The sequence below is a fragment of the Stegodyphus dumicola genome, chromosome 9 (assembly GCF_044657685.1).
Source record: "Stegodyphus dumicola isolate Sdum_Otavi_A_Nest chromosome 9, ASM4465768v1".
Taxonomy (NCBI): Eukaryota; Metazoa; Arthropoda; class Arachnida; order Araneae; family Eresidae; genus Stegodyphus; species Stegodyphus dumicola.
The window spans coordinates 151537065-151565019 of NC_140776.1; the positions used below are offsets into that span (position 1 = coordinate 151537065).

Below are 27955 nucleotides of genomic sequence, written 5' to 3' on the forward strand. Positions count from 1 at the left end.
ATGAAGCAATTCACGAGAACAGATGCTTCACAATGACAACTCTTTCAGAGGCATTTCCACAAATTTCACGTACTGTTTTGTTCGAAATTGTGTCTGACCGCTCGAATTATCGCAAACTGTGTTTCCGATGGGTTCCAAAAATGCTCACTGATGTTCACAAAACAAAGCGACTTGGTAGTGCCCTGACATTTCTCACGCGGTACAGTGATGAGGGAGAAAACTTTTTAAACTAAATTGTGACAGGTGATGAAACTGGGGTGTGTCATTTCACACCAGAATCGAAACAACAATCGATGGAGTGGAGACACACTCATTCACCGAAAAGTGTGGAGTCGTGGTTATCGAAACTGGCGGGAAGTTTCTTTGACGATGGTATACAAAAACTGGTCACCCGCTATGACAAGTGTTTGATCATTGGCGGAAACTATGTTGAAAAATAGTTTAAGACATGTATTTTCATGTAAAAATAAAATTGGATTCGAAAAAATTGTTTTACTATTTTTTTTTTCAAAACGGTACTTAGTTTCCGAATACGCCTCGTAATATGCACTTTCGTATAAGTTAGACAGTATAATTTATCTTGCATAATGTTTCACCAGTGCATAACAAATTTCCCTGCGTGTAACTTAACACGCATCATGTATATACCCCCTTCTGTGCATAATGTTTTTCCTACGTATCACTAATTTCCCTGTGTATAATTTAATGCGCATCCTGTGTTGAATGCGCAGCCAGTGCAAAACAACATTATTACAATCTGATGATAATGTATCTGTTACCAGTATACGGTATATTAGGAAAGAAAATTAATGTAATAAGCATTTGGAAGTTAATGTAATGTTAAGGTAAGGCGTTATTTTGTCTTGTCAATCTGATGCGTAGAATATAATGTAATGTGTAAACCATGTATCGCAATATAAAATATGTAGTGTAGTATGTACTGATAAACTATCCTGTTAATTTGATATGTAGTACATTATCTAATACGTAAGCCAAGTATCGTAATATGTAATGTAATCGTAATAGTGTCATATGTATCATAATATATAATGTAATATGTAATGCAATCGTATTAGTGTCATATGTATCATAATAAATAATGTAATATGTAATGTAATCGTAATAGTGTCATATGTATCATAATATATAATGTAATATGTAATGTAATCGTAATAGTGTCATATGTATCATATATAATGTAATATGTTATGTAATCGTAATATTGTCATATGTATCATAATATATAATGTAATATGTAATGTAGTCGTAATAGTGTTATATGTATCATAATATATAATGTAATATGTAATGTAATCGTAATAGTGTCATATGTTTCATAATATGCAATGTAATATGTAATGTAGTATGTACTGATTAATGAGCAACATGACACAGAATGCAAAGCCCAACTGAAGAAATGTGAATGCAAACTTTATAATAGTATTATGCATAACGATGTAGGCAGTGTATCGAGAAGCCTATCATGTGAATAAGTTATCCTGTATAATGCAATACCTGTGTATAACTAATTTCATGTGAATAATCTAACCCGTATCGTGCTTATAACCCCCTATTGCGTATAATGTTCCTATGTATCATTAATTTCCCCGTATATAATGTAATGTGTACCCAGTGTATAATGATATTATAATGCGTATCCTGTGTCTAATGCGAATCCTGTGCAAAATAACCCTTTTATAATGTACCAATATAGGGTTTATTAGAAAAGAATTTTAATGTAATAAGTTGATGTGAAGTTAATGTAATGTTAGGATAAGGTATTAATTTGATATGTAGTATATAATGCAATGTGTAAATCATGTATCGTAATATATAATGTAATATGAAATGTAAGATAAAGGTGGACGTGGTGCTGTACTGATTAACCCAAATGGTAAAGGGACAGTGCCCACGTTCTCCGTCGCTTATCGCTTATCAAACGGGGAGGGAGCATATGGAAAACCGCAATATGGAAGCGAGCGGCCGTCCAAGTTCTTCAAGGACGGATATCAACACGGCACGTGTTAAAGAAATCATCCAAAGGGATCGACGAGTAACCGTGCGTGAGATTGCCTCAGAGTTGGACCTGAGTTATGGTAACGTTCAGCGCATCGTAACCGATGAGTTGCAATATTCCCCAAAGTTTGTGCCCGCTGGGTTCCACGTGCGTTGTCCGCGGAGCATAAGGCCACTCGAATGATGTGCAGCCTCACATTTCTTCAGCAATACCATTCAGACGGCCAACACTTCATTGATCGCATCGTTACCGGTGATGAAACATGACATGAAGCATCTTCTGCATGACAATGCCATGCCCCATACAGCTCAGGAATTGCTGCAAAGGTTCAAGTGGAAGGTCTGGAATCACCCCCGTACAGCCCCGATTTGGCTCCAAGTGACTATTTCATTTTTCCGGCGTTGAAGCAATATTTATCCGGAACACGGTTCACCTCAGACGATGCAGTGAAAACAGCTGCCGAGAAATGGTTCAATGAGCAGGGCCCTGATTAATATCTAGACGGGATAAACAAATTGGTCGAACGTTCTGACAAATGCCTAAACAGGTTTGGCGACTATGTGGAAAAGTGAAGGCCAGATGTGTCTCTTGATTCCCATTTGTATCTTGTTTCTATTGTTAATAAATACTTTTTCATTTGCCTTGTAAACTTTTTTTGGATCACCCCTCGTATTTTTCTTGGATAAAACTTCTGCGTATAATTGTTTGGTGTTATATATCTATTGCCAATCTCAAGTGATCATAAAAGCTAAGAGAAGATAAAGTTTTCTCCAAATAAAAGACCTAGCTCATTCATCAATAATAAGTCAGGGCGAATACAAGAATTCAGTTAAGAAATCCATCATTTGAAAAAGGTCTACAGACAATAGATCCACTTGAAATAATCTACTGAGTCCACGTAGTAAACTTGGTATATTGCCTCCATTCTCAGATCACGAGGGTATTCCCACAGATGGAGCAAGACTAAGAAATGCTAGCTTAGGAAAGAATATAAAATATTCAGTCTTTCTACCTAAATCGCACTATGTAACAGAACTGATAACGCGACATTATCACCATAAATATCTTCACGGAAGAACACAGACGCTGCATTCAAAAATCAAGCTGGATTAGTAATGGACGAGCAGATATTCAGAAGACCATTTAACAGTGTATAATAGGCTGTCGACACAGAAGTCTTATCCAGTAATGAGATATCTTCCAGCATTCTAAGTGAACCCCGCAAGAGCTTTCGCGAAAATAGGGATTGATTTCAGTTGTTCTTTTCAAATTAAAACGAAGAAAGGGCGCTGTGTTCGAAGATTTAATGCCTATGTTTCTGTTCTCGTGGCTTTATAACCAAGAAAATCTATGTAGAACAGGTTAGATACATGACATTAAGTTATTTCACAGAAACTCTAAAACGATTCGTCACTTTATGCAGAAGGCAGAATGAAATGTACTATGATTATGGCACTAATTTTATAGGTGCCAATAGAGAGCTGGAGACATTTCATTCTGACCAAAACGAAGTACCCGAAAGAGGATGAAATTTTCTACTTGTTTTACAGAAACTGAAGCGTATCTAAAGACCATCAGTAACGATTTCAAGTGATACTGATGATTTTTACGTTATTACTACCCGTCATTTCGTGATAGGGACATCGTTAAAAGGTATTTTGAAACTAAATATGTGAAGCAAAAAAATTATCTTTCCATAACCATTGAAAATATCTCTAAACATGTCTCAATCCTTTTGAAAGAATTGGTCTATGGAATTACGTAAATCAACTTCAAGAATGCACAAAATGGCATCGTGTTTCGACAAATACCAAACAAAGTAATCTAATGAAAATCAAAGATGACAATTTAACCACATTTAAAATGGTAATTTATCCATATTACAGAAATATGTTAAGGTATCGACAACCCAGTTTATATTCTGAAATTAAAGACTGCTACTGGGATCCTCAAGGGACCTACTAATAAACCGAATGATTATCCATATTCATTATTCGAATACTTCAGATTTTCATGTGAGATGTGTTTTATGTAATTCATAGTTTGTATCATTTTGTAGTCATTTTAGAAACTTAATATTGTAGAGTCATTAGGTATTTTTTCGAAGCAGGCAAGATGAAAATTTAACAACGCCTTCGCCGGGAATCGAACCACGTACCTTTGGATACCGCCCCAGCCTGCAGACCCATTACACCACGAAGGCACGCTACGAAGGCAGGAGAAATACCTTATAATATAACCTCTCATGCTAATTCTTGTTTCTTTACTATCTCCAAGATTGGTATTACTCATTTGCTACCTTTTGCAGAGGCTATGCATTATTTAAGAATAACGTTAGTTAATAACTAATGCAGTTCGTATCAATGCAAAATTACATTAATTTTTGTTAGTATATGTATTAGTTTTAATTGTAGTATTCTGTATTACTTACAATACATTTGCATTATTCATTACACTATTGTAGGTAATCATTTGTAATTATTTAATTTAATTTTGTAAGGCGTGCATCATAGTTCCTATATACAGATTAGCATGTTTTCAGGTCACTGTCGAATTCACTTCTTAATAAGGGCTTCGGAAACGATCATTAACTAAAAACTTATATGTTGGAGTTTTATGCATCCAAATCACTAAATGTTTCAGAACTGAAATCCAGAAACTGGGAGAATGTTAGAAACAATTTGTCTATGTAGTGGAATGCATCGATAAAGCAATTCATTTAGAGCATCCATTCAAGACACCCGATTTACACTGGTAAAAATGGCATGAAGAAATAAATTCAAAAAATACCTACATTAATTTAGAAATAAAACAACAAAAATCAGCGTTATATTTAGAAATTTTCCAGGATTAGTTTCGGTGGTTTTAAAACGCAAACGTTCTAGAGGCGTTTCACATTAAAAAAAAAAAAATTCTTTCAGTTCTAGTTAACGACCCTAATTCCAAACCATTTTTACCTTAAGAAATTAAGGAAACTATGTTTTAGTTTCTTTTTTTCATCAATAGATGGCACCAGTAGCGTAACTCCTGTCCAGCCATCCTTATCTTATTAATCACCATATCTTATCTCGTTCATTTGCAATTTGGCAACTGAGGAGGATGGTTTGGTAAAATCATCGAAACTAGTCCTAGAAAAATTTGCAAATATAACGCTTATTTTTGTTGTTTGACTTCTAAATTATTCTTTTGATCGGCGTGTTATTTTAATCTAAATTATCTACATATCGAATTTTGCAAAAGTCTTGCATAATGTTGTATTATTATCTCAAATACGTACGAACAGAAAATTTCAAGAAAATTGGGTTGCTAGAAGAACCCAATTTCAAGAAATAAATTTCAAGCTTTCATTCAAACAAACTTACCCCATAAAAGAAACACATAAAGAAACCAAGTTAAGTAACACAATATCATTCCAGATATTTGATTGCCCAAACATACACATGAAACTATTACGTTATGGTATAATGTAGGTCACCTGAATGCTCGTGTTGCAAAAAGCTCATGTAGGCATAAATTTACCTACACAAAACTTCCTTACAAGAAGACTGTCTTTTGTATCCGTGGTTCAAAATGGCAGATAATTGGACCTACAGCAGGAAATATATGACGTTTATTTCTTATCATAAAACCAATGGCTTTAGAATGGATGTATAAATTGACCTATTCAGCATATAATGGTCACAAATAGATCGGTCAATAAAGTGCTTTAACTTTCTCAGATTTTATTATGCGTAGATGAATGATTCTTTCAACTTATTATTTTGCTATCGACAGTTAAGTCAATCTTGCCAAAGCTCTTTTTTTACCTCCCATTAACTTGCATTCATAAATAAGGGGAATAATATTTTCTGTCCAAAAATCTGATTGTCAGTTTTTAGCGAATAAACATGAATTAGCCTCCCCACAACACGTTCATACTATTTCTAGAATGATGCCTGTGTGAATGTGTGTGACGAATTTTTTTTTTTTTTTTTTTTTTTTTTTTACCGCGATAACACTTATATGAAACTTTCAAAAATTTTCATTTTAACTATTTAAGATTTCTGTCTTCATAGGAAGAGTTGATTAGATTTAGGATAAAATTGGACAACGGGAAGCGGAACTTTACTTAAAGCCCATAAAGACTTGTTTGCAGTACTGGCCACTGAGCCCAAGAAACACAAGCGAAATTGACGGCTCCTTTCAAGAGAAAAAAAAAAAAAATCTGACGTCCAAAGTTTCGTTTTTTTTAACGTTTTGTGTGTTACCTTTATTTATTGAATATCATGTTCTTTGCACTTAAACCACAAATTTTAGTTCAATAGCAATGTCGCAAAATAATTTTAAAATGAGCAATATAAAGAATTTTCGATACACATTTCGACGCGCTAAAGATAAAAAGGTTTTTTTTCTTCCGTAGAGTGTTGCCATTGCTCGCTTTTATATCGTTGAGTTTGTTACTCAAAAATTTGTTAAAGTTTTACAAAATATGACATCGATATAAAACAAATTCCAAATTTGATATTTCAGATGGCCATATTCGCAGCAGGATTACGTTATTCAAAATTGGATGGCTCTACATACCGTTGTTTTATCACAGTACGAGAAATATGCATACATTTATGCAGATTTTTCATTATTTAATTTCTTCAAATATAATGCAAGACTCTAACATTTTGTGGCAACAGTTTGAAAAGTGAACCGACATTTATAGATGCCAAAACGAAAGTAATAGTCCTTAGTATTTTTAGCTTCTGCCAACCTACATACATAGGTAATGTTTTCGGTCTAAAATTTCGATAGTGAATTTTCAGGGATTAAGTATGTGTTAGGATCCACACAACATGTTTTTATTATTTTCATAATTATGTGTGTGTATCTGTGTGAGCGTGATGATTTTTTTTTTTATCCGCAATAACAATTACATGAAACTTCAAAAAAATTTTATTTCCCGTTTTAAGTTTTGTTATTTGTTATTATAAAATTGGAATCGGGAAGTAGTACTTTATTTGAAGCCTATAGCAGTTTTTAATGAGGAAATATATAAAAATATAAGCCAAAACTTTTCAGTTTTAGTATGGAAGACTCTTATATCAATGAGAACAATATATTAGATTTTGGCTCCGGAAATGATACTTTATTAGTAGCTCTGAATAGACTTTCCTAAAAAATATTATGAGATAATCCAAAACTTCTCAAATTTATATCTAAAATCAGTATATGATTGAGAACAATATAATGCACTTATAAGCATTAAATGCATAATTGGAATTATACTAAATGCAGCGGGAATAAGCTCGTTATGAACACGAGCTGTATTATGAAACAATTAAATGCATTAGCCTCAATGCTGCTTTCGTTTCACTCTTGTGTCGAATCACTTTTCATATAAAAGGATGCTGCTATCAAATGTTATCGCTATGTATTATAGTTGAAGAAATAGCATAGCAAATATAAATGTGGTAACAGTTAGTTCTGCACAGTACCAGAAAGCATCACCTATGCGCCTGCAGCGAGAGGAAAGAGGAGGATGTTACTGATATAGACAGATGTTGTTTCCAAAGAATCTTTAATCTCCTTAGAGATTCTTTGGTTGTTTCCACGCGAAGATGGTAACTGAATAACTGTATGATTCCACTCGAAGGTGGTAACCGAGGAACTGTATATGATAGCGAGCGCGAGTAGGCCCCAATCGGCTATTTAAAATATATAAAAGTTATGCAGAACTTCGTTCTTATCCAACAAGCGCAAAAAGCGCAACGACACGGTCATTCAATTCAATCTCTACCTTTTCTTTTGTTTTCATTAAATGTCTGTGGTGTGGAAATGTTATTTCCCTAAGGAAAGCATCTTCAACCCCCCAACCACATAAATAATACAGCGAATACAAAAGGAAATATATGGTAGCACCTTACAATCTATCGGGAATTCTGAAGATATGCTGTTTTAAAATTTTATGATTGTTAAGTCATTGATTTGTGAATCCAAAATACTGTATGAGCACAGAAAATGTTACTATCAATGCGATATTTTCAAGTCAAAAGAGAAAAATTGAAGTGTAAATGAGCACGTATAGTTATCATTGCCTGCTGTAGGGAAGAATAGAATACGTTATAAACAGATTATCAATTCAGAATTAAAAAAAATGAATAATGTTTATAATTAACTAGAGCCAAAGTTGATAAACAAATTACATTTTATTTACAAGCGGTCGACAGGAAGTGATAATTAGTTGATCTGACTCCTGTATTTTAATGCAGCAGCATGGAACGGTATTAAGTATAAAAAAATATAACTTATTCCATATGCAGAAAAGTAATTTGTGCCGAGAACACTGTAGCAGTCTTTCACCCCCAGCGAACCCTACCTCGCTATTTATAAAACGTTTGTTATTCCAAAACGCAATTAACACTTTTTTCAAGCAAAATTCATAATTAAACAAATATATTTTCTAAGAATTTGTTACATTAGTTATTGAGACATCTTAAAAATCGTAAAATCAATTACTTTTTGAGTGTATTAAAACAATATTTAAATTTTACAGTTTATTCAAAAAATATTGTTGATGCCTGCCATTTTATATCGCAGTACTCTCACTCGTTTTGCGTAACATATACGTATTAAATTCGTACACAACGCTTTTAAATTTCATGAGGTGGAAAAAATTATATACCTATGACAATTATTTTCTCATGATTGTACATGCAATAAAAATGTTTAGCTGCTAAACGATGATAAATCTTTCATAGATCATGTTTATTAAAGCATATTTCGTTAACTGAAAGGCAATAAAATTGTGCCAAAATTCAGATACGAATACATCTGATGATTCCTCAGCTACAAGAGTACATTTTGTATAGTTACATTATAACTGGCTACAAAGAAGAAAAGCGACGGGTGACATGACAGCAGTACATAGAAGTGAGAGAAAAGTGGATACATAACTATATGGATGCTAGATTCAGAATCGTGTATCTATGGATCCGCTTTATTTCTGCTACTTAGTAATTAGTTTTGGTTTGAGTACTTATTACACAACTTCAGTGTTTCATATCATTGAATTTAATTTTTAAAGAAAGATTTATTATAAACATATTAGGCAAACATTTAGGATAGAAAGAGAACCCTTTGCTTACTGCCCCACGGGGTTTCCCCTTTCTACTTGCTTAATTGCTTAAAGTAGAATGCAATGAAGGAAACCACTGGCGGTACATTTCTTAAGAGCCACCGGTAGCTCAATCAATAAAGGTGATTTAAATAATGAAATGTTAATTCACATATCAAAGATGTCTTTGTAAACAACGTTTCTTGTGTAGATCTTTCCATCATTTTTAAGCTCGCCTTGCAGAGGACCATCCATTATTTTGAATTTTACTTCCGTTCTTTCACGAACTCTTGAACAGGCAACATAAAGTTGACCGTGTCTAAATGCAGGCTCAGGTAAAAAAATGCCAACACGCTTGGTCCTGAGACTTATGGATTGTCATAGCAAAGGCAAGTTTTACAGTAAATTGTCTACGTCTCAATTGAAACGGCTACCCTGTGCCGTGGCAACTTCACTCCATTGGCAAGTACAGTTATGCAAGCAACCAATAAACTATCGGCGACAAACAGACACTTAAGCCGCATATATATATATATAGGGTGAAGTAACATCATCTCCTTCGAAACGGCTGGCTCCCGGGCTTAGCGAAGCAAATCGTTGGATTAAGCATATCCGTGGCACGCTATTTTGACCATTCGCGTCTTCTTGGGACTTTAATTAAACGAGATATTAATTCAAAACTAATTTTTCCCTACGTTTTCCCTACATTTTCCACTTTGTTTCTTGGTTTTTCACTATTAAAGGGATTTGGCTACGTGCCAAATTCTTTTTTCTCGAATATCTACGGAACGGCGCAGAGTTGAAATTCGAGACGCGTATCCTCGGATTCCAAAAAATTCTCCGAATCCTTCGATACCATTCTCACCTTCGTACGACTTTAATCGGTTGAGATATTAATTAAAAACTGCGGAAAGGATAATTTCCGTGCTCATTTTTCCGAGTGGCAACAATAAACTATCGGCGACACACACTTCAGCCGCTTATATATATAAAGACTTAAGAGAAAGCTACACCAAAAAAGTAAAAATACAGGAGCACGCGCATTTAATAAATGGATATCTCGTAATTTATATTTAAACTGAATAAATGTACTTGTGTGTTAGCTGTAACTGTAATTCTTCCCTTTTGCTTTCCAGAAACCTCGAGAAAATAGAATTTACCAGAATGATGTTCTCGTGCATGATTAAAAAGCCGGAGAAAAACACCCCAATTCAGTTCTTTTAGTGAGTTGCTGTTGTTTATTTAGTTGCAGTAGTTTTTGAAATCGGTTTAGCTTTCTCTGCGCTTTGAATTGTGTTCTATTTAAAGTTTTAGTGGTTTAAAAATCTAACTACTGCGTCATATTGCACGAATATCTGTGAGGCAAAATGTCAGCATTTTGTTTTATTTCTTGTGATAAGTATAAATTTTATTAACTTTTCATCAGACTTGTGCATTCAATCTATTACGAATCCGTACGCACGGCAACAGTATGAATGAGTTTGAAAGACAGAAAGAAGTAGCATATTAAAGTGAAGAAATCTTTTTGATAAACGTTAATAACAACCTATATTTTCGTTGTGTCAATACGTCATTAACACGGCAAATACATACTGAGAATTTATAAAATTGCTGAAGCTTGCCACTAAATTAAGGGGTATTGCGCAAAAATATGAAACATTGAAAAAAAACTAAAATGTTTCAGATTTTAAATTACGTCTCTTTGGACTAAAAATGCCATTAATTCCTTGTAAACTGCAAACTTGACTCAGGAAAGTGTAAAGAAAATGTGGTCTTAGCTAATGGAAGTTACTCTCAACTAAACTACAACTCTTAGCTAATGGAAGTAAGTCATTAGTTAAGAGTTGTCCTTTCCATAAAAATCACTTACTGTTGTTTTATGTTCAAAAATCCCCTAGCTTGACTTAACTGTGAAATCCACCTGTCTCTTCTTTCAACTTCTTACGCTCATCTGAACTCGTCAACTTACAATATCGCTTAAACTAAAGTATATGTTTTATGAAAATAAATTTAAGAGTTATGTATCTTTCATAAAAATGTGTTTTACCACTTGGAGGAAGAACAAAAAACAAAAGAATAATAGATGAATTTATATTAATTTTCAGACTAAATATCACGTTATGTACAAGTGCATTCATATTCCAGAACAGTAACGAAAACCTGAATAGTCTAGAGATCCTTGATCATAATGAAACAAGCTCAAATTTACCTCAGGATAGGAAAACTGCTAAAAAGAACGAAAGGGAGGGAGAAAAATTTGGTACAAATGTGCGGGAGACGCATCGCCCGCCAAATTTTGTATTCGATTTTTTTTCTCTTGCTTAGAAATAAAGAGATTTTAATGGAATTTGGCTTTATGGCAACCATTTAACCAATTTAGACGCTTCTGTATATTTTTGTGTGTTTCTTTTTTTTTTTTTTTTTTAAATTTCCGCTGTGTTTTATCAAAAATGAATTCATTACATTTTTACTTTTTAAACGATTAGTACATTTGTATTTTATATTGTTTTAACTATTTACGTTTTTGGTACTTACGTATTATCCCGTCGACTAGCCTAGTAGAACTATGGATGACTACTTTTTTTAAAAATCCGCAATAACGCTTGGCGACTGGGGACCATTACCAAAATTTCCACTAAAGGTCGACCGAATAATACGCAAGTACCGTTTTTTGTTCACAGTTCTAGCTTTAAGCTTAACAAGCCTACGAAAAGGACTTTTATCGCCAAAATGTTTTGGCGATAACTACTTCACGGTACGTTTGGCACATCTGTTCCAAAAATTTTTATATACAAAAAATAAAGAATTAAATAAATAAAATAAACTATTGAAAATATGCTTAAAATCTTCTTTGACGAGAAATACATATAAAAGAAACAAATTTATTATGTGTTCTTTCATTTCTTATTGCCAGATTCCTAAATTGATAATTTAAGGCAAGAGGCTGAAAAATAACATACAATAATTGCTTCTTTTAACAACAGCTAATGCAATTTGTATTTCAACGTTAGCTGAAGTGTTTTATTGAAAACTGGGATTAAAAAAAAGTCATTCATAATATATAAAAAGGTTTCTTTTGTAACTCATATTTGTTTTTCAACTTGAATGGCATCGGCCTCGATGATTTCAAACTTTGTTTGCAGAATATTGAACCGTTGCAATTAAAACAGCTTTTGGATATCTAATAATCAGATGAATTCATTACTTTCTGCAAACTCAAGTAGACTGAATTTTCAAGATCTCAATAATGTTTTTATCTTCCTTTAAATTATATTCTAATGAGACCTGCTTAAAAGAAATGCAGAAGCATCGCTGCGAAACTAGTTTTTTGCTTTATCTTGCAACTATCATAATTGGTAAGTTAAATTTTTATTGTTATTTATCTTTCTCATAGCTGTATAAAGTCTTTTATTTATATTCAAGAAAAGTGAATAAAAGGGCAATACAGTTATGGCATAAAAATAAGATGTGGAGCTAATAAATCAATAAAAAATTTTAACTTCTGCTTTTCACTCTTAACTTTCGATGTTTCAAATGCAACATAAAATATGTATGTTTAATTTTATGATATCAGTTCTAATTTTTGAAAAATGTCAAAAGTTATTTATTTTTGTTTTTAATTTCAGAATTAAAAAATATATATTTCCGGAAAATTTGCATGGCTTAACAACGCATGAACACTTTCTGTCCGACAGTGGCATACATATTTTGTGTATACCAAAAAACAGCAACTTTTTTTTTATTCCATTTCTCTTTATTGATATTGGTAAAAGTTTACAATTGGGTGCCCCTTGTTTTCTGGCGATTCTTTTTTGACTCCAAGATCGGCGCCAGAAAGGCACAATTTCAAGATGGCCGCTACATAAAACCAAAATAAGAAGTCAAAGAATTGCACAAACTCTGTGTCCATGTACACATCGATCTGTTTTCACTTAAAAAACAATCCTAGAATTGCAAATCTAGGCATTGCGCACTGCCTTAAATTTGCTCATTAATACATCAGTCTACGTTCATTTAAATAAAATCAAGAAACTAAAACAAAGTTAAAAATATCATGATAACCAGAAGTGAGGTTCATCGCCAAAATTTTTAAAAAATTGTGTCTGATCGAAGGGACACCCAATTCTACACTAGATTTCACACTAGAAACTAATCTTGATATTAATTGCAGCAATTGGGTAAGAGATGAATTAACATAATCAATGAACTAAGTCTCATACACAACACCCATTCTGCTGTATTTGAAATATTCAGAGAAATTTCATACAGACTGCTTCTACCACGGTGCAACAACAAAACATTAATAATTTTAATTGACTAAAGATATTTAACTTTTCAGTCACTATAGGTAATTGCTGAGTAAATGTATTGCAAATATGTCGAATATATTTATTTGATACGCAGATGCTAAAGTTAAAATCTTGAATTTATTTTAGATCTTTTAGGACTGAAACTACTGTGGATATTTTTTCAAAAGGTAAGTTACTTAGATTAATCGTTTAGTTTTTACAGTTTAGTTTTTTCTATACCTTCATAATAATTTTTTACCGCTATAATTGGCTTGATGACTGGCTGCCATCAAAATGTATTGCCTGCACTTAAATTATTCTTCATGAAATTATATGATATATCCTTTTTGGTGGCATTTTAAATTTACACGTTAGAAATTGGACTAATAAGTTGGCCAGTTCTGGCGACTAAGCGCGATGACTATCTTAACAAAGAAGTACAAAGTGTTGCATACTTAAAATGCAGGAGGGAAATATTAGTGTAAATGTCTGGGAACTATGAAAGCTCTTAATAATGAATAGATGGAACAAAATGCCTACTTTAAAACAGGTTGAGATACTTTTATAACAGGTTGAGATACTCTTATTTTTAAATATTGTATTTTGAATATTTCATAATATGTTGCTATTTCCGTAAAGTATAATTTTGAGCAATTTATAAATTAAATTATAGAGATAGCACCTCAGAAATACAGGTATTTTCCACTACTGGAAATAGCAATGAAGAGAAACTATAGTAATTTTTAAGAACACAAATAAGAAACAGCAAAGAAGAAAAACTTTATTCTTCTGAAGTATTCTAAACGAAACAAAGTGACAGGCACATCGGAATAATCGTTACTTGTTCATTAACCGGAAGCAAAATGAAATAGTAATACTTAAAAGCAGAAATGCGATTAATCACCAAATATAGCACCCGTATTAAATTAAGCAACAAAAGTGCTGTAGCAGGTAAAAGCCGATTTCTGGATCTGTCAAAATTAAGTACGATTGAATTTGAAATACCCGAATGCAGACGTTTCTAACAAAGTTGCCCATGCTTCTGAGAATCTGAGTATGTTATGGACGTTTCATTTGAGAAAGGAAACATTTTCTGGTCTTTCGGCAGGTAATACAGAAAGCTGAAGAATTACAACTAGCTTGCAGTTTTTACGTTTAGTAAACAAGCTTTTGTTCACTTCGGCAGTAGCAACATTAAATTTAACATTGAATTTTATCTGAAGCTGCTTTTCATCTTGTTCATATTTTGGACATGAATTACTCAAATGGCGATATATAAAGTTTAACCAGATTAATAGACATGAATGCATAAATTATTTGAATCCCGCTAATAGACAAATAATATTTGAGAGAAGCTAGAAGAAATAAAGTACTTTTCCTTTTTGTCGGCGCAGACGATAAAGTCGCTAATAATGGTATAACTGATGCCAAGCGGAATATCCTCTATGGTAATATTTTACGCCTCATTTTCAAAACAAGTTGCAGTCATTTCTTATCAGACTGAATGTTTCTTTTAATACTGGCATACAATTAGATAGAATGTTTACCAGATAGTTCAATTTTATGCCCTAAGGCCATTCGCGTAATTAAGTCAATAAGAATGGCGAAAATATAGAAAAGGCAAAATCGAGGGTTAAATTCATCAATTCTAATGAGAATGCACTAGCGAAGTAAAGCACTGCGGTTTTACATAATTTCTGAAAAAGTTATTCGTACGAATTGAAATAATTCTTGCATTTAAACTTGTATTCCATATTAAGATTTAACTTGAAATTAATGTAGATAATTACTGAGAGAATTAGATTTTTGTAGCGTAGTTTACGTGACATGAGATCACTTGTGGTCACGTGATATGAACCGGCGAATCAGGCTATTGTACCATGAAAGCATAGTAAATTCTTAAATTAATGTCTTTTTACAAAATATGTATTAATCCCCAATCATGGTATCATTCCCTTAATCATCACTGACTCCTTTAAAATTTTACCGACACCCAGGGGTCCATACAGACTCCTTTGACTGGACTCCTGGACTATCCCATAAATGCCTACCTTATCAACAAAGGGGGACGCATTGAGCATATGTGAAATATGTAAAGAAAGACTTATTCAGTTTAACTGTATTTCAGTATAATAAAGTTTAGTGCCGATTCCGTAGCTTATTTGCTATAAATTTTTAAATTTCCCTCTGGAATTATGAATAACCCTGTGTATATTATTTCACATTATGTTTTTTTCTCAGTTTAGTAATTATTACTTCAGTTTAAATTGTCGTGCAGTTTTATTGTGTTCTTTATGAATATATATGCATACGTACCAATACAAGGTAAATTTCTTTAGCTGTCTCTATTCAAATCATTTTAGTCATAAGCAAGTTATTATCTTTTTTGTCATTCTTTTTATGAAGGTTTCAGGATTATTAGCAGCGAAGATTTTCAGACCACATTCACAATCATCGACGAAAGTTCTTTTGAAGGAAATGGCGGAAATAAAAACAGCTGCAAATAAAGTAAAAGTTTATTAACCATATTCCTTAATAAGTGTAGCATTATAATCCACACTTTAAATGTTTTTTAAAAAATAATAATAACTGTCATTTTTTCTCACTATCTCAGCATCGTTCTCTTTAGTTTATCAAAATTATAATCTTCATTGCATTAGAGACGCAAGAAAGCACATTTTGATGCCTATGCGAGAAGGTGTAAATTAAAGATCCCTACCCTGTATTACAATATCCAACAGATCTTTAACCTGAGGTGGTTCTTCTTTGATCCCTTTTGATAATTCCGATGTTAATATCAGGACCATTTTGTCATGGTCACCTTCATCTGAGCGCTTTTCAAAATATGCTCTGACGACAGTAGCCACGGAATCTAATTCAAATTCAGGGTGATTACATATGGGCGACGTTTATGGTGAAGGTCTTTGACGCAAGAATGAAGTATCTGTCCGGGTTATCAATGTGCATATTCGGAGAGAAATTATTTCAGTCATTAAACCAATATGGATAATGATCCTGATATAGTCAAATAAATCAACAAAAACTAAATTAAATAATGCAAAAGTTTTATTGACACAAACTTCCACACGCACAAGTCCAACACATGGTTCACAACTCAGAGACAAACTCTCTCTTCAGTTCGAAGTTGCAGTTAAAACACAGAGTGAAATATTAAGAACTTAAAACAATTACACAAACAATTAGAAAAATTACGAAAAACACTTTACAAATTAATTTGTAATATTTACAATCAAACAGTATTTTTTACTTTATAATTTCTTATTATGTTCTACAATTTCACACTAGCAGGCAAGCCATCTTTGAAACTGCTTCCTGCATGGTGCAGCTATCTGGTGATGAAATAATCATGGCCATTTTGTCAAATCTTTACTTACTTCAGGCAATCATCACAACAAGCACTTTGCGTGCTTTGCAAATGCACCATAACAAGCTTTTATTCATGTCATTCATGCTTTTTTCATGTACATTATGTTCGTTCATTCATGCTTATTTCATGTGTATTGTGTTAGTCCAATAATTTCAAGCTATAAATGCTCTTGATGAGCGTACGTTGCTGTCTCCTTATTAATAATCATAAACTTTCTCTGTAGGATATTAATAATGAATTCTTAATCAACTGAATGATTTCACCATTGACCACACAGGCGAAATGTATTTAAATCTTCACACTTCAATAACAGTATTCATCTCTAGGATTGGCCATTTCAGGTGAATTTACATCTCATATGATATTTTGCCACCTGTGCTTGACTTACTTTGTCACTCACTTTACTTGATTTTTGAATTCCTCAAATTTTGATGAAACATTTGTTTTTTTTTCATTTTGCCCTTATTTTTTAATGACTTATTTTTTTAAGGAGTACAATCTTCCGGAGGAAATGAAATTTTCACATTTTTAAACTTTCTTTCATTGATTTAGTCTTCCTTCCGTACAATGTTAATTTTAAATCATAGAAACCAGAAGTATTGTTTAAAGAAGCCCTTCTTTCGTAAAAGAATTAGTAATTGTTTAAATTTTCAATCACCATGAATTATATTTTGCAACTGCTCGTTGGTACGAGGTGAATCATTTGTTTTCCATTTTTAAAATACTTAGATCTCGGTATACCAGTTGGCATCTAAATGCTAATCTTTAATCTAAATACTAATGTAGTGACATATAAAGCATCGGTCTAACAAATAACTTAAGACATTAAAATTAAATAATGATTCCCGAACCTTCAATAACTGAATTTCTTCTTTTATAATTTGACCTATTTATTAAAATGGCCGCTTGTTAAATTATCGGCTGAAGATTTGAATAAGAGAACTAAATAGTAATGTTACTTTACTTTCTTCGCACAGGCAAATGAAGATTGGGCACATGTAAAAGACGCAGTGAAGGCAATTAAGGACGAACACATAAATTACGCTGACTTAAAAAATTACATGGAATTAGAAATCGCCAACATGTATCTTCGCTTCAGAAATATCGTTGAAGAAGAATACGTTCGAAACGAAGTACGATTCAATAACATACAAAGGACTCTGCATGTGTTCAGCGAAGACTTCCACTTTATGAAAGAAGCTTTCGGCAAAAACTGCAGGCAAATGCCATACGATAAAATTTCGAACGGGATTTGTGCAAGCTCTTCCTGCCGTCAGAATTTAAAATACGGTAGCAGGGAAAATCGCTCTACGCAAACAAGAAAAGAACCGATTTGTAGAAAACAAAATCATGCCCATGCGAAATGCTTGGTAAGTCAAAATTTTCTTGCATTACATTCTGAAAACTTACTTAACACAAGCAATTATTTGATTAATAAGATAAAAATTCAGCTGTTTTTGGCTTTTCTTGTTGCAAAACAAGAGGTGTACCTGAAATTTATTTTTGCGTGTTACATGTTTGTAAAAATTACTCAAATCTCGTAACCCTAACAGACATGAAACGAGTTATCGCTATGTTTGAGAACTTTAAAATAACATTTTTAAACTGAATTAGGAACATAAGTGCACGCTCTTATGCTACCCCAACTCGTGGGGATGCAAATAATTAGAACAGTGAGATTTAAATTAAACGTTGAGCAGTAGTCGAAAACTACACATTTAAATACCATATTAGAAGCTGGCTCGATACCTCTACCAAGGGACATTAAATTGGAATTAAAATGGCGAATCGAAAGATCTCAAAGCCGAGTGATTACAACTATTAGAACTGGCAGGAACCTAACCAAGTAACGTACATGAGATGCCAGACATATTCTATCCCAAGTACTGATACTGATTATGAAGTTGTTTATGGTGCCCCAGGGGTCTTAATAATCTGGACAAGCAAAGTAAAGTCACAGAGAGCATACTGATGAGCTAGCAGGTGAAACTCCAAGAATGGTCAAGAAAGAATTTGACCTATTTATTAAAATGGCCGCTTGTTAAATTATCGGCTGAAGATTTGAATAAGAGAACTAAATAGTAAAAAAGTTAAAGGGGAGAGATCATTGTGTCCTTTAAACTGCATGTGTGTCAATCTAATGGAAAGCGACAAAAGACAGAAATCACGCCGCGCAAGAAAACAAGTAAACGTTGACAGCCATAACTAGGTTGCGAAGTTGTGATCTCTAAGCACGTGAGTAGAAAATGTTGTAATCAAATTAATTTCCAGAATTACTTGGTAACTAAGAACTTCTGAAAATTTTTCGGCATCACAACTACACTTAGTTTTGAAGAAACGCTTATTAAGTTTAGTAATATGCTCCACAATAGGGTCAATTTTTAAGTAGTCATAAATGAGTTTGTTCCTAATCAGGTAATGTATATTTACAATTCTTCTCAGAATCTTATTCTGTACTACCTGAAATTTGTGGAAGGCTGTTTTTGAGGCTGCAAATGTATAGCGTAGAATTGGCTTATATTGCAAAGGTGAATTCTTCTCTTTTGCTATGAGATAGTGTCTGCCTCAAATCCCCAAAACCTCAGTTTAAATACTCACAATTAATTTGCATTCTGGTGAGGAATATGGAAGGAAAAGTTATAGTAAATGCTGCCTCTATAAACAGCTCCATGTGAAAGATCGATAGATAATCTAAAGACGAAAAAACAAAATAAACACTTACAGGAAGAAGTGTATTTACGACTCAAGTGCCGTGATCACCACATAAATGCATAAAAGCACTACTTTAATGGAAACAGAACAAGTTTAAATTTAGATTAAGTTTTTCAAGTTAGCGGATTCTGCCGATAATCGACGCATAATACGAACAATATTCATACGTATTTTGGCATACTTCTAAAATTCTAAATAAATTTCTAAAATTCTAAAACTTAAGGCATCCAGTTCTTTTATAAACGAAGTGAGTGAGTGAGTGAGTGCAAATAAAATTTCATAATAAAGAAATATAAGAGACGCTACAATAATAATTTTAATCAATATAAATGGACTGTATTTAACAAACGGCTAATACACATTTTCCCTTCCTTCTTAATCTGGGAGAGGAGAAAATATAATCCATTCCGGAGAATGTCAACATTCACCAAATACGTCGGTGAAAGATCGAATATTGCACTACATTCTTGTATATTCGGACCCTCACCGGTGTATGTCGACAATCACAGATATGATCTGGTGAAAGTTGAAAAGAGAGGTTATAAAGTGCCATAATAGTTTAAGATGTTGAATAAATAAGATTTGAATCCCATAATTTAGTAAGTTTTTTATTACTGTTATTTTATTTTCTCATTTAGAACGTACTGTATAATTAAGTAAGTTTTTAATTTCTATTATTTTCCTTTCTCATTTTGAATGTATTGTGTGTTTTAGGTTATCATGTTCTTAAGTTCTTATTTCAAGTCTCAAGTGCGTTTATTCGCGACTGAATTACGGAGAAGAAAATATAATATTGTTATATGTTCAACATTCACCATTAGTACATGGTGAATGTCGACATTGACCGGTGTAAGTCAGAAATAAGAGTATTTGGAAAATATTTCGGACATACACCAAGAGACTATGTGAATGTTGACATTCACCGGTGAAAGTCGACATTCTCCAGATTTCGGTGTTTCATCGTAACATATATAAATCTTCCACTATTAAGCTCACATTACAAAGCAATTGTTTCACAAATCAATAAAATAACGCTTCCTAAGGCTGGCGGTTATGACGCCTTCTTCCTTTCTTCCAATAATGTCTTTTATGTTTTCCTAATTAAATTGTAGCGTTTCTCATACAACAAAATTGGCACATATATTTGTGTTGCTAGATATGAAATTAAGTTAAGCTCACAACCAAAATTATTTAAAGTAACTTCATGTATATTTCACTCATTCATAGCCATTAAGACATTTCTAACCATCTAGTAAAAATTTCATATTCATTTGATATTTAAATTCTTCAAACGAAATCATATATCTTATTCAGCAGGATCATAAGCAACAGGGACATAAGGCATATAAGAATTAAACATTCATTTATGTTTTTAAATATTTTAATCACGTGTTGTTTTTGGAAGACTGTTCCACAAAATCTCTCGTATTTGCTCTAAAACTCATCTAACATCATTTATTATGTCAGTAGCGGTTACGATTGGGATGATAATGTATACCGTTAATTACGAAACTTTTAATACTGGGTTTTTTAATGTAGATCTTGATGAAAAATCATACTAATATGCCATTTCTATTAGTTAATATTATGGGCCTCATACTTGAAATTCCCTTAGGCCCATATCACACATGAATTTTCTTTAGGCCTTATTAGTTACTAACCAAGAAAAGTTCCATCTTTCTAAGCAGAAAACACAAGTTGTAAGTTATTCAGCTATTTCTTGTATTGAAATATTTATGACTTTCCATTCATTACTTTCAACACAAAACAAACCTAGTTTGATTTCAGATATTCATTATCGTTTAATTGAAAATTCAAATTATTGTCGTATTTCATCCAACAATATTGCAGGGGACAAATAATAAAAGTAATCGACTAACTTTATGATTTACATGCATATAAATTATCAGTTATCCAATTTCATAAGCTATATTCGCTATCATAATAACTTAAATAAAGAAAATTTCTGCATTTTTAAAATACCTGTTTTATTTTTAGAATAATGAAAATGAATTAACCCGGGATATTATCATTGCTGTCAAGAAAAGCCTCAACGAAATTACGAAAGAAACTATAAAGCAATTAAATGAGCACAAAGAGGAACAGAGGCATCTGGATATCCTTCTTTCACACATCTCGCAAAATAATGAAGACATCAAAAGTACAATCGTTAAGGCATTTTCCATAGCTACAGAAGAAACAAAGAAAACGTATAATCAGTTCGGAAACATTGGACAAGACGTAATGCGTTACATAGCTGTACTTAACGATAATACAAACAGAATTTTATCTTTCAAATTGGAAGAAACTGCTGAAAAGCTAGCAGAAATTAGTGATGCTCTCAGTAAGCAGTTCTTCGATATATCTGCAGTCAAAAGCATCCTAGACTTCGTTGATGATCAGTTTGATGAAATGTTTCGGAATGTCGAACTTGGTTACCAAAAAAATACAGAACACTATGAAGAGGCCATGCAGAACCTGGGAGTTACAACCGAAAAACTCAATATCATAGCTGCACAGCTGGAAGAAATCATAAGACAATTTAATCAAGATGCATTCAGTATAAAACATATGTTGGAAGATATGAAAAACCAAACAGGAATCCCAAATATATCGGAAAAATCTCTTGACGTGTTTCCCGAGAAAACCTCAAATGGATCTTCATTCTCTGAAGTTCTAACATTAGATACGAATGCAGGCAATGAACATTGTAAAAATCCATTGTATTTATTACCATCTACGATGAATATTTGTTTAAATAAAATGGAGCATTTTAATCAGGAATTGCAAGCTAGATCCAGCGAAATTCAGAACTCCGTAAAAGAACTAATCCTGAAACTCAACCTATTGCTTTCAAAAAAAGAAAATGTCAGTGATAGACTGGTAGAAATTTCTGACGATAATTTCAACTTGGATGCCAGAAACGACGAAACATGCGGAGGAAAGGTAGATTTAATTTATGTATTAAAGAAGGATTTATTTGCAAGTGGTGATAGAAAAGAGGTCACTGCTAAAAGAATACCTTCGGAAACTGAAAATATCATGTTCGGCTCTCAGAATAATAATAATCTTGACAATTTTCAGTTTAATACTTCAAATATCCAAAGCCTTTCAAAAGGATCTGAGCAAAATGTTGAATGATCTAGATGCGAAACCTACATCTGAATCACAAATATTAATACGTGTTTCGCTATTTAACAATTAACCCTTAATAAAAATTTTTATATATGTATGTTTAATATATAATCTAATATACATACTCATCAATATGCAGGCTTATTCTAAATTATCAATTTTCAGTTATATATGGAGCCATTAAGAAGGCTCTAAAGAGAAATTAAATATAAGCAGTAAAAATGGAATTGAAATTACCATGAAATTCCAAAAGCACAAAATGTATCTAAAGCTAACTTTCTAATTGATAAAGTCCAAACAAAGTCATTCCGGTTTGTTATTACAGGCTAGATTCCAAAAATTACAATAATCAATGAAAATGTTTTGGAGAATTCGCTGATGATAGTAAAGATATAGTGTTTAATGCAGTTTTATATTTATAATATACTAGCTGGGATACCTAGCTGGGATTCGCTCAGGGAGTTGATATGTGATTGTGTGGTAGTTGGAATAAAAGGATAAACTTTGAAATATAAGAGGGAATTTAAAAAAAAAAAAAATACATTCTAACTATTTACAATACTTGTTTATAAGCAACATTTTTCATTTTGTTATCCGGGGTATTTTATATGCACAAATTTTTCGAATTTCCTACTCGAGATTAAGCTATGTATAGTTAGTGAGAAATCGTGAGAAAAGCAGGAGTCTTTGAGGTTGATGCTGCAATGTTTTAAAGTTTGTCCTTGCGCTTTATTAATTGTAAAACTATAGGCTAATTTGATTGGAAATTACAGTCTTTTAAATTAGAACGACAGCTCAGTACATATGAGTGGTATTCTGGGGTTAAATACCGTGTGCCCTTTGTCCTTTCCAATCTAAGTTTGGCTTCGATGATGTTCTTCGATAACTGTTTGACGACCATCCTTGTTTCATTACATAGTTTTGGTGAGTTGAGATTTCTGAGAAGTATCATCGGAGATCCAAATTTTCAGTCGAAGGCAGTGTAATGGCATCCCTGGTACTTGTAAAGAGTTGAAAAATTCTGTAGGGAAGTTAACACTTTCTTCAACGTTTAATATGGTGTCAATCGATTTGATATCGAATTTTCTGTAGAACTCTTGACCTCAAATTTTCTTTAGAATATTAAACTTGATATCGTCGACAATATTATTTTTAGTTTCCAAAATTGCCCTTTGAAATAATTTTTTCGGGTTGGTGTAGTTCTGAGCAATGTTTGGATAAATTTCGTCGATGAGTTCATTTTCAGTAGTGGCTATGTTGCAGAAATCACGGTTGAGTTCAAAGAAGCTAGTCGTCTGGTTAGAAGAATATGTAATCGCGCTATTGGTAATTCGCTTATTGGTAAAGGTTTCTGAGCAAAATGTGCTGTTGTTTCTTCTTTCGATAGTTCAACTCTCATATTTTTTGTTATTCGCAGTATTTATATGTGTGGCCAGAAGTGGGATTTTTTTTTAGCATACATTGATTTCATTACTGCTGGTGTTGACTAGGGAATAACTAGAAGTGTTTGTCGAAAATCTTCTGAGAGTATGAGTACAGCTCCTTCCTTTGAGAAATTTGAGCTCCTTGCTTTGAGAGTAGAGCTTTGAGCTCCTTGCTTTGAGAGTAGAGCTTTGAGCTCCTTGCTTTGAGAGTATGAGTAGAGCCAAGTCCTTGCAAGTCTTGTAACGTTCTGGACACAGAAAGAAATCATTTAGAGGCAGGCGTTGTATGCTTTTATATTTTGCTAAAAGAGTTTTGCTTCTGAAGTTTCCTTCGTAATGTAATGTAGAAATTCCTGCGGAGGTGCTTCCAGTGGTGGTAATTGAATTTTGCCATTCATGCAACAGATGCCTGGCGTTTCTCTACTGAATTTTTTTGCGTTACAAAATTGGCAGATGTTATCAATTTTTTCGATTAGGACATATTTGTGTTTGTTATATTCTTTCGTCGGCACGTAGTTGAATGCTTAATTTGTGCAAACTTGCTTCGCGCTCTTTGCCTGTTTCGTTTTTTCGCTGTTATTTCGCCGTTTTGTTTCAGAACTGGCAAGATCACTTTCTCTTTTACGTTTGGGCATTCTATAAAATATAAATCAATTCAACTTTTTATTAAGAAATGCATATTTTCACACTTTATTTTCGATTTATATACAGTCATTTGTATCACTTTGATTATTCACACTTCACTGTTTGTTTTCATTCACGCACTGCACTTCACCGATAAGAAACTGACGTTCGAACCCACGACGGATCTTGATTTATATACCCTATGAACGGGTAGCCCCACCCATACAAAAAAGACTTCGAATGGTCCACAGTGTTCCAGAACATTCCACAACATGTGTGAGTGTTCTGAAATGTTCCACAATACCCTGGAGTGTACTCGAACGTTCCAGACTCTTCTCGAACATTTTAGAATATTCCGGGATGTTCGGGAATGTTGTAGAATGTTCTGGACAGTTCTAGAAATTCCTACTGGCGAAACTTCCAGCCCTTATATCTTCAAAAGTACGCCCTTTCAGGTAAGAATAGGAACCTTCTTCATGGATGGGGCATAGAGGGCTACCACACCATTCTTTGACCACACCATGTAACTTCCTTGATCGAACCGGACTCGTTTCTGAGTTTTTGCTGCATTCACATTGTACACTTACTTTATATATTGATTTGTAATATATTCATTGTTTGCACGGGGAAGGGAAGAGAAAACTACTGTAGTACAAAACAAAGTATATTAAAAATTACCAGGCAGAAGTATGGAGAAAAAAGTTCATACTGAAAAAAAAGAATAAAATATACATTTAAAAAATTAATTTATACGGTTTTAGATGGATGCAATAAACAGTAATTATATTTAATTAATCGCAATTAAAATAATTAATTTTATTTATTTAATTTAATAATTAAATTGATAATTAGATTGGTTAAACTTCAAAGATAAATTAAAGATTTTATGCTTTGCTGAACAGCTACACTCAGAATCTGCTATGTGCGAAGAGCGCATGAAAGCTCTCTCTAGATCTAAGAAAAATCTATTAATGACTTTTATCTTTCATGCAATGACTTCTTAAGATAAAAAGATGCAAATGATAAATGCTGCTGCTAGTAGATACTTCTCCATTCTTCTTCTGTATTTATATTGTCAGGAAGTAAATTTGCGTATTAGTGAAAATATTGCCTCACGTTTAAAGTATAAAAAGATGAATAAAACTATTTCCATGTGAAAAATGAAAAAAGGGTCAAATTTCCTAACAAAGTTCGCGAAAGTAGCAAGGTAAAAAAAATAAAGTATTACCTGATTATCCGCACCTCGATTTTTGTCTATAATAGAATTGTCCGTTTTTAGCGTATTTTCGACTATACATGTCACACTAAATAATCCACGAGTTTGGGCACACGCAAATTTGCACGCTTTATAGCTATGTCGGTTGTTTCAATGGTATTCACCGGTTTTAAAATGTAAATATTCAATATATCAACTTTTGTTTGCCTTCCCGCCCCCCCCATCGTATTTTTTTTTTCATAAAATGCTTCTTTTTATTATTATCTATGACGGAGCACAACATATGAACTATTAAGATAGTCCAAGAAACGCTTGTCAATTCACGAATTCACTAATCTGTGATCTACTTTTTGTGGAAGTGCGGATAATCAGAAAGTACCAAAAATAAATACTTAAAAGAATAAAGATTTACAATTCAGATACACTTCATTTGATAATTTATAACATTGAACATGAATATACTGATGAAAATTCCTATCTTTGGCGTGGTCACGAAATGAAATGAAAAATAAATAAATAAATAAATAAAACTAAATACATAACAATGATAGTATATAACAGGCAGGAGCGTCGTCTTAGGGTACACGATGCATGCGGCGCATGGCTATGAACTTAGAAATGAGAAAAGTAACTACTGTTTAACTCTGTTGTATAATAATATCCTTATTACCACTACTTGTTTCAGTGTCAAATAACAAAGATCCACATTTTTGGCCTTATACAACAAACAATGCTCGTGAACGATTTATTAAGATTGATAAGATTGATGTTAAGCAGATTCTCAGGAATAAATCTTTTCGCCAGAAGCTTCAGTCTCTAATGAACTATCTTGTTATGAACAGTGAGCAGTATAATTCTCATTTTTATTTATAATTTTTTACCTATTAATGTTATTAATGTAAGTAGCAGTCACAAAACTTATAATTTTAATGATAATAGTTTTACTTTTGTAATATTATTTTATTACTTTTTTAAAAATGAAAACTGCTGAATGAGCATAAAATGCTGAAAGTCTTTCAGACGCAACAGCTGCTCAAAATTTCAAAGCTTAATTTTGAAATACATCCGTGGAAAACCAGGATCGGTTAGCCTTGTTAATTCTAGTGTTAATCTTAATTACCTATCAAAATTAATTACTAAATCGGGGAAAGCTCTTACCATCAGCAAAGACTTGATGCTACCGACTGTCAAGGAAGTTCTAGAGGTTTTACTGTGGAGCAATTCATAACGGAGGCGATGAGGCTGTACAACTCCCCCCTCACCCCCGCTAAGTAAGAGGATGGACTTGTGATTGGACTTGATCCAAAAAACAAGGAGAAACATTCTCTCCTTGTATGACTCACTTCTCGCGTTATGCAATGGACAGTAAACAACGCTTGTAATCTTCTCTAGATATTTTTTTTCTTCACATACCTAATAAATATGTTATTTTGTGTTTGCTAATACAATGATCGTGTTCCTTACCTCTGCAGCTTAGATTACACTTTATTAAGGTAAGAACTTTAATTCTGTTTTATTCATCTGCTCTTCTCGATTTAGCGAAGTTGTAACAGTAAACAGAAATGAACCACGAATACCTTCAACAAAAGATTATGAGACTGAAAATATGTTTACTTCAACTAAACGCATAAAATACATCGAGATAAGCCATTCAGAATAAAAAAAACAGAAAAGATACTTTACCATAAATTATCGCTGGATAATCCGAAAAAGGAAAAACCAAGCCTGTCTTCAAAAGCGAAACAAAACTGCATAGTTGCGTACTGCGCATTCGAAATACAGAAGCAGCTGCGAAAATAAATATTCGATCATGAAACTAAACAATATCAACTATCAAGTATGGAAATACAAACTTGAAATGATCCTGAAAAAGGAAAATTTATGGGATTTAATAGCAGATGATACACCAAAAGAAATAAACGTCGAATGGAGAAAACGAGATGAACAAGCACAAGCTACCATTAGCTTACTCGTAGAAGACAACCAAATCGTACACATAAGAAATAAAACGACAGCCAAAGAAATATGGAATGAATTAAAGAAAATACATGAAAGAAAGAATCTTT

The 27955-nt window shown here is 32.9% G+C and overlaps 2 protein-coding genes across 5 annotated transcripts in view; one reads left to right on the forward strand and one right to left on the reverse strand.

The window, feature by feature from the left end:
• Positions 1–27172, reverse strand: part of LOC118200351 (degenerin mec-4-like) — a 124927-nt gene extending 97755 nt beyond the window's left edge. For 2 of the 3 annotated variants that reach the window (XM_085824239.1, XM_085824238.1), the window contains exons 1-2: positions 27048–27172; positions 15707–15887 (exon numbers count right to left, since the gene is read on the reverse strand). The gene's annotated coding sequence lies outside the window, so the exon portion shown is untranslated. The remainder of the gene's footprint in view (positions 1–15706; positions 15888–27047) is intronic. The other variant, XM_085824241.1, reaches the window with a different exon arrangement.
• Positions 10185–22722, forward strand: LOC118200350 (uncharacterized). 2 transcript variants are annotated; one of them, XM_085824242.1, is made up of 5 exons: positions 10185–10324; positions 13538–13578; positions 15797–15898; positions 17756–18148; positions 21489–22722. In XM_085824242.1, exons 3-5 carry the CDS (start codon positions 15869–15871, stop codon positions 22629–22631), a joined length of 1566 nt encoding a protein of 521 aa, XP_085680368.1. In that variant the 5' UTR covers positions 10185–10324; positions 13538–13578; positions 15797–15868; the 3' UTR covers positions 22632–22722. The 2 variants fall into 2 exon arrangements, with proteins under 2 accessions (XP_085680368.1, XP_035228201.1); XM_035372310.2 differs by lacking the exon at positions 10185–10324 and adding an exon at positions 12219–12457.
• Positions 27173–27955: the final 783 nt, after the last annotated feature.

What these genes read in the sequence shown, in the direction of transcription:
- LOC118200350 (XM_035372310.2), top strand. Translation starts at nt 12,349, where the DNA reads ATGTTTTTATCTTCCTTTAAATTATATTCTAATGAGACCTGCTTAAAA. An exon ending in TGTGGATATTTTTTCAAAAG is followed by an intron (nt 13,579 to 15,796) that starts GTAAGTTACTTA and finishes CTTTTTATGAAG; the next exon opens with GTTTCAGGATTATTAGCAGC. An exon ending in TAAAAACAGCTGCAAATAAA is followed by an intron (nt 15,899 to 17,755) that starts GTAAAAGTTTAT and finishes TTCTTCGCACAG; the next exon opens with GCAAATGAAGATTGGGCACA.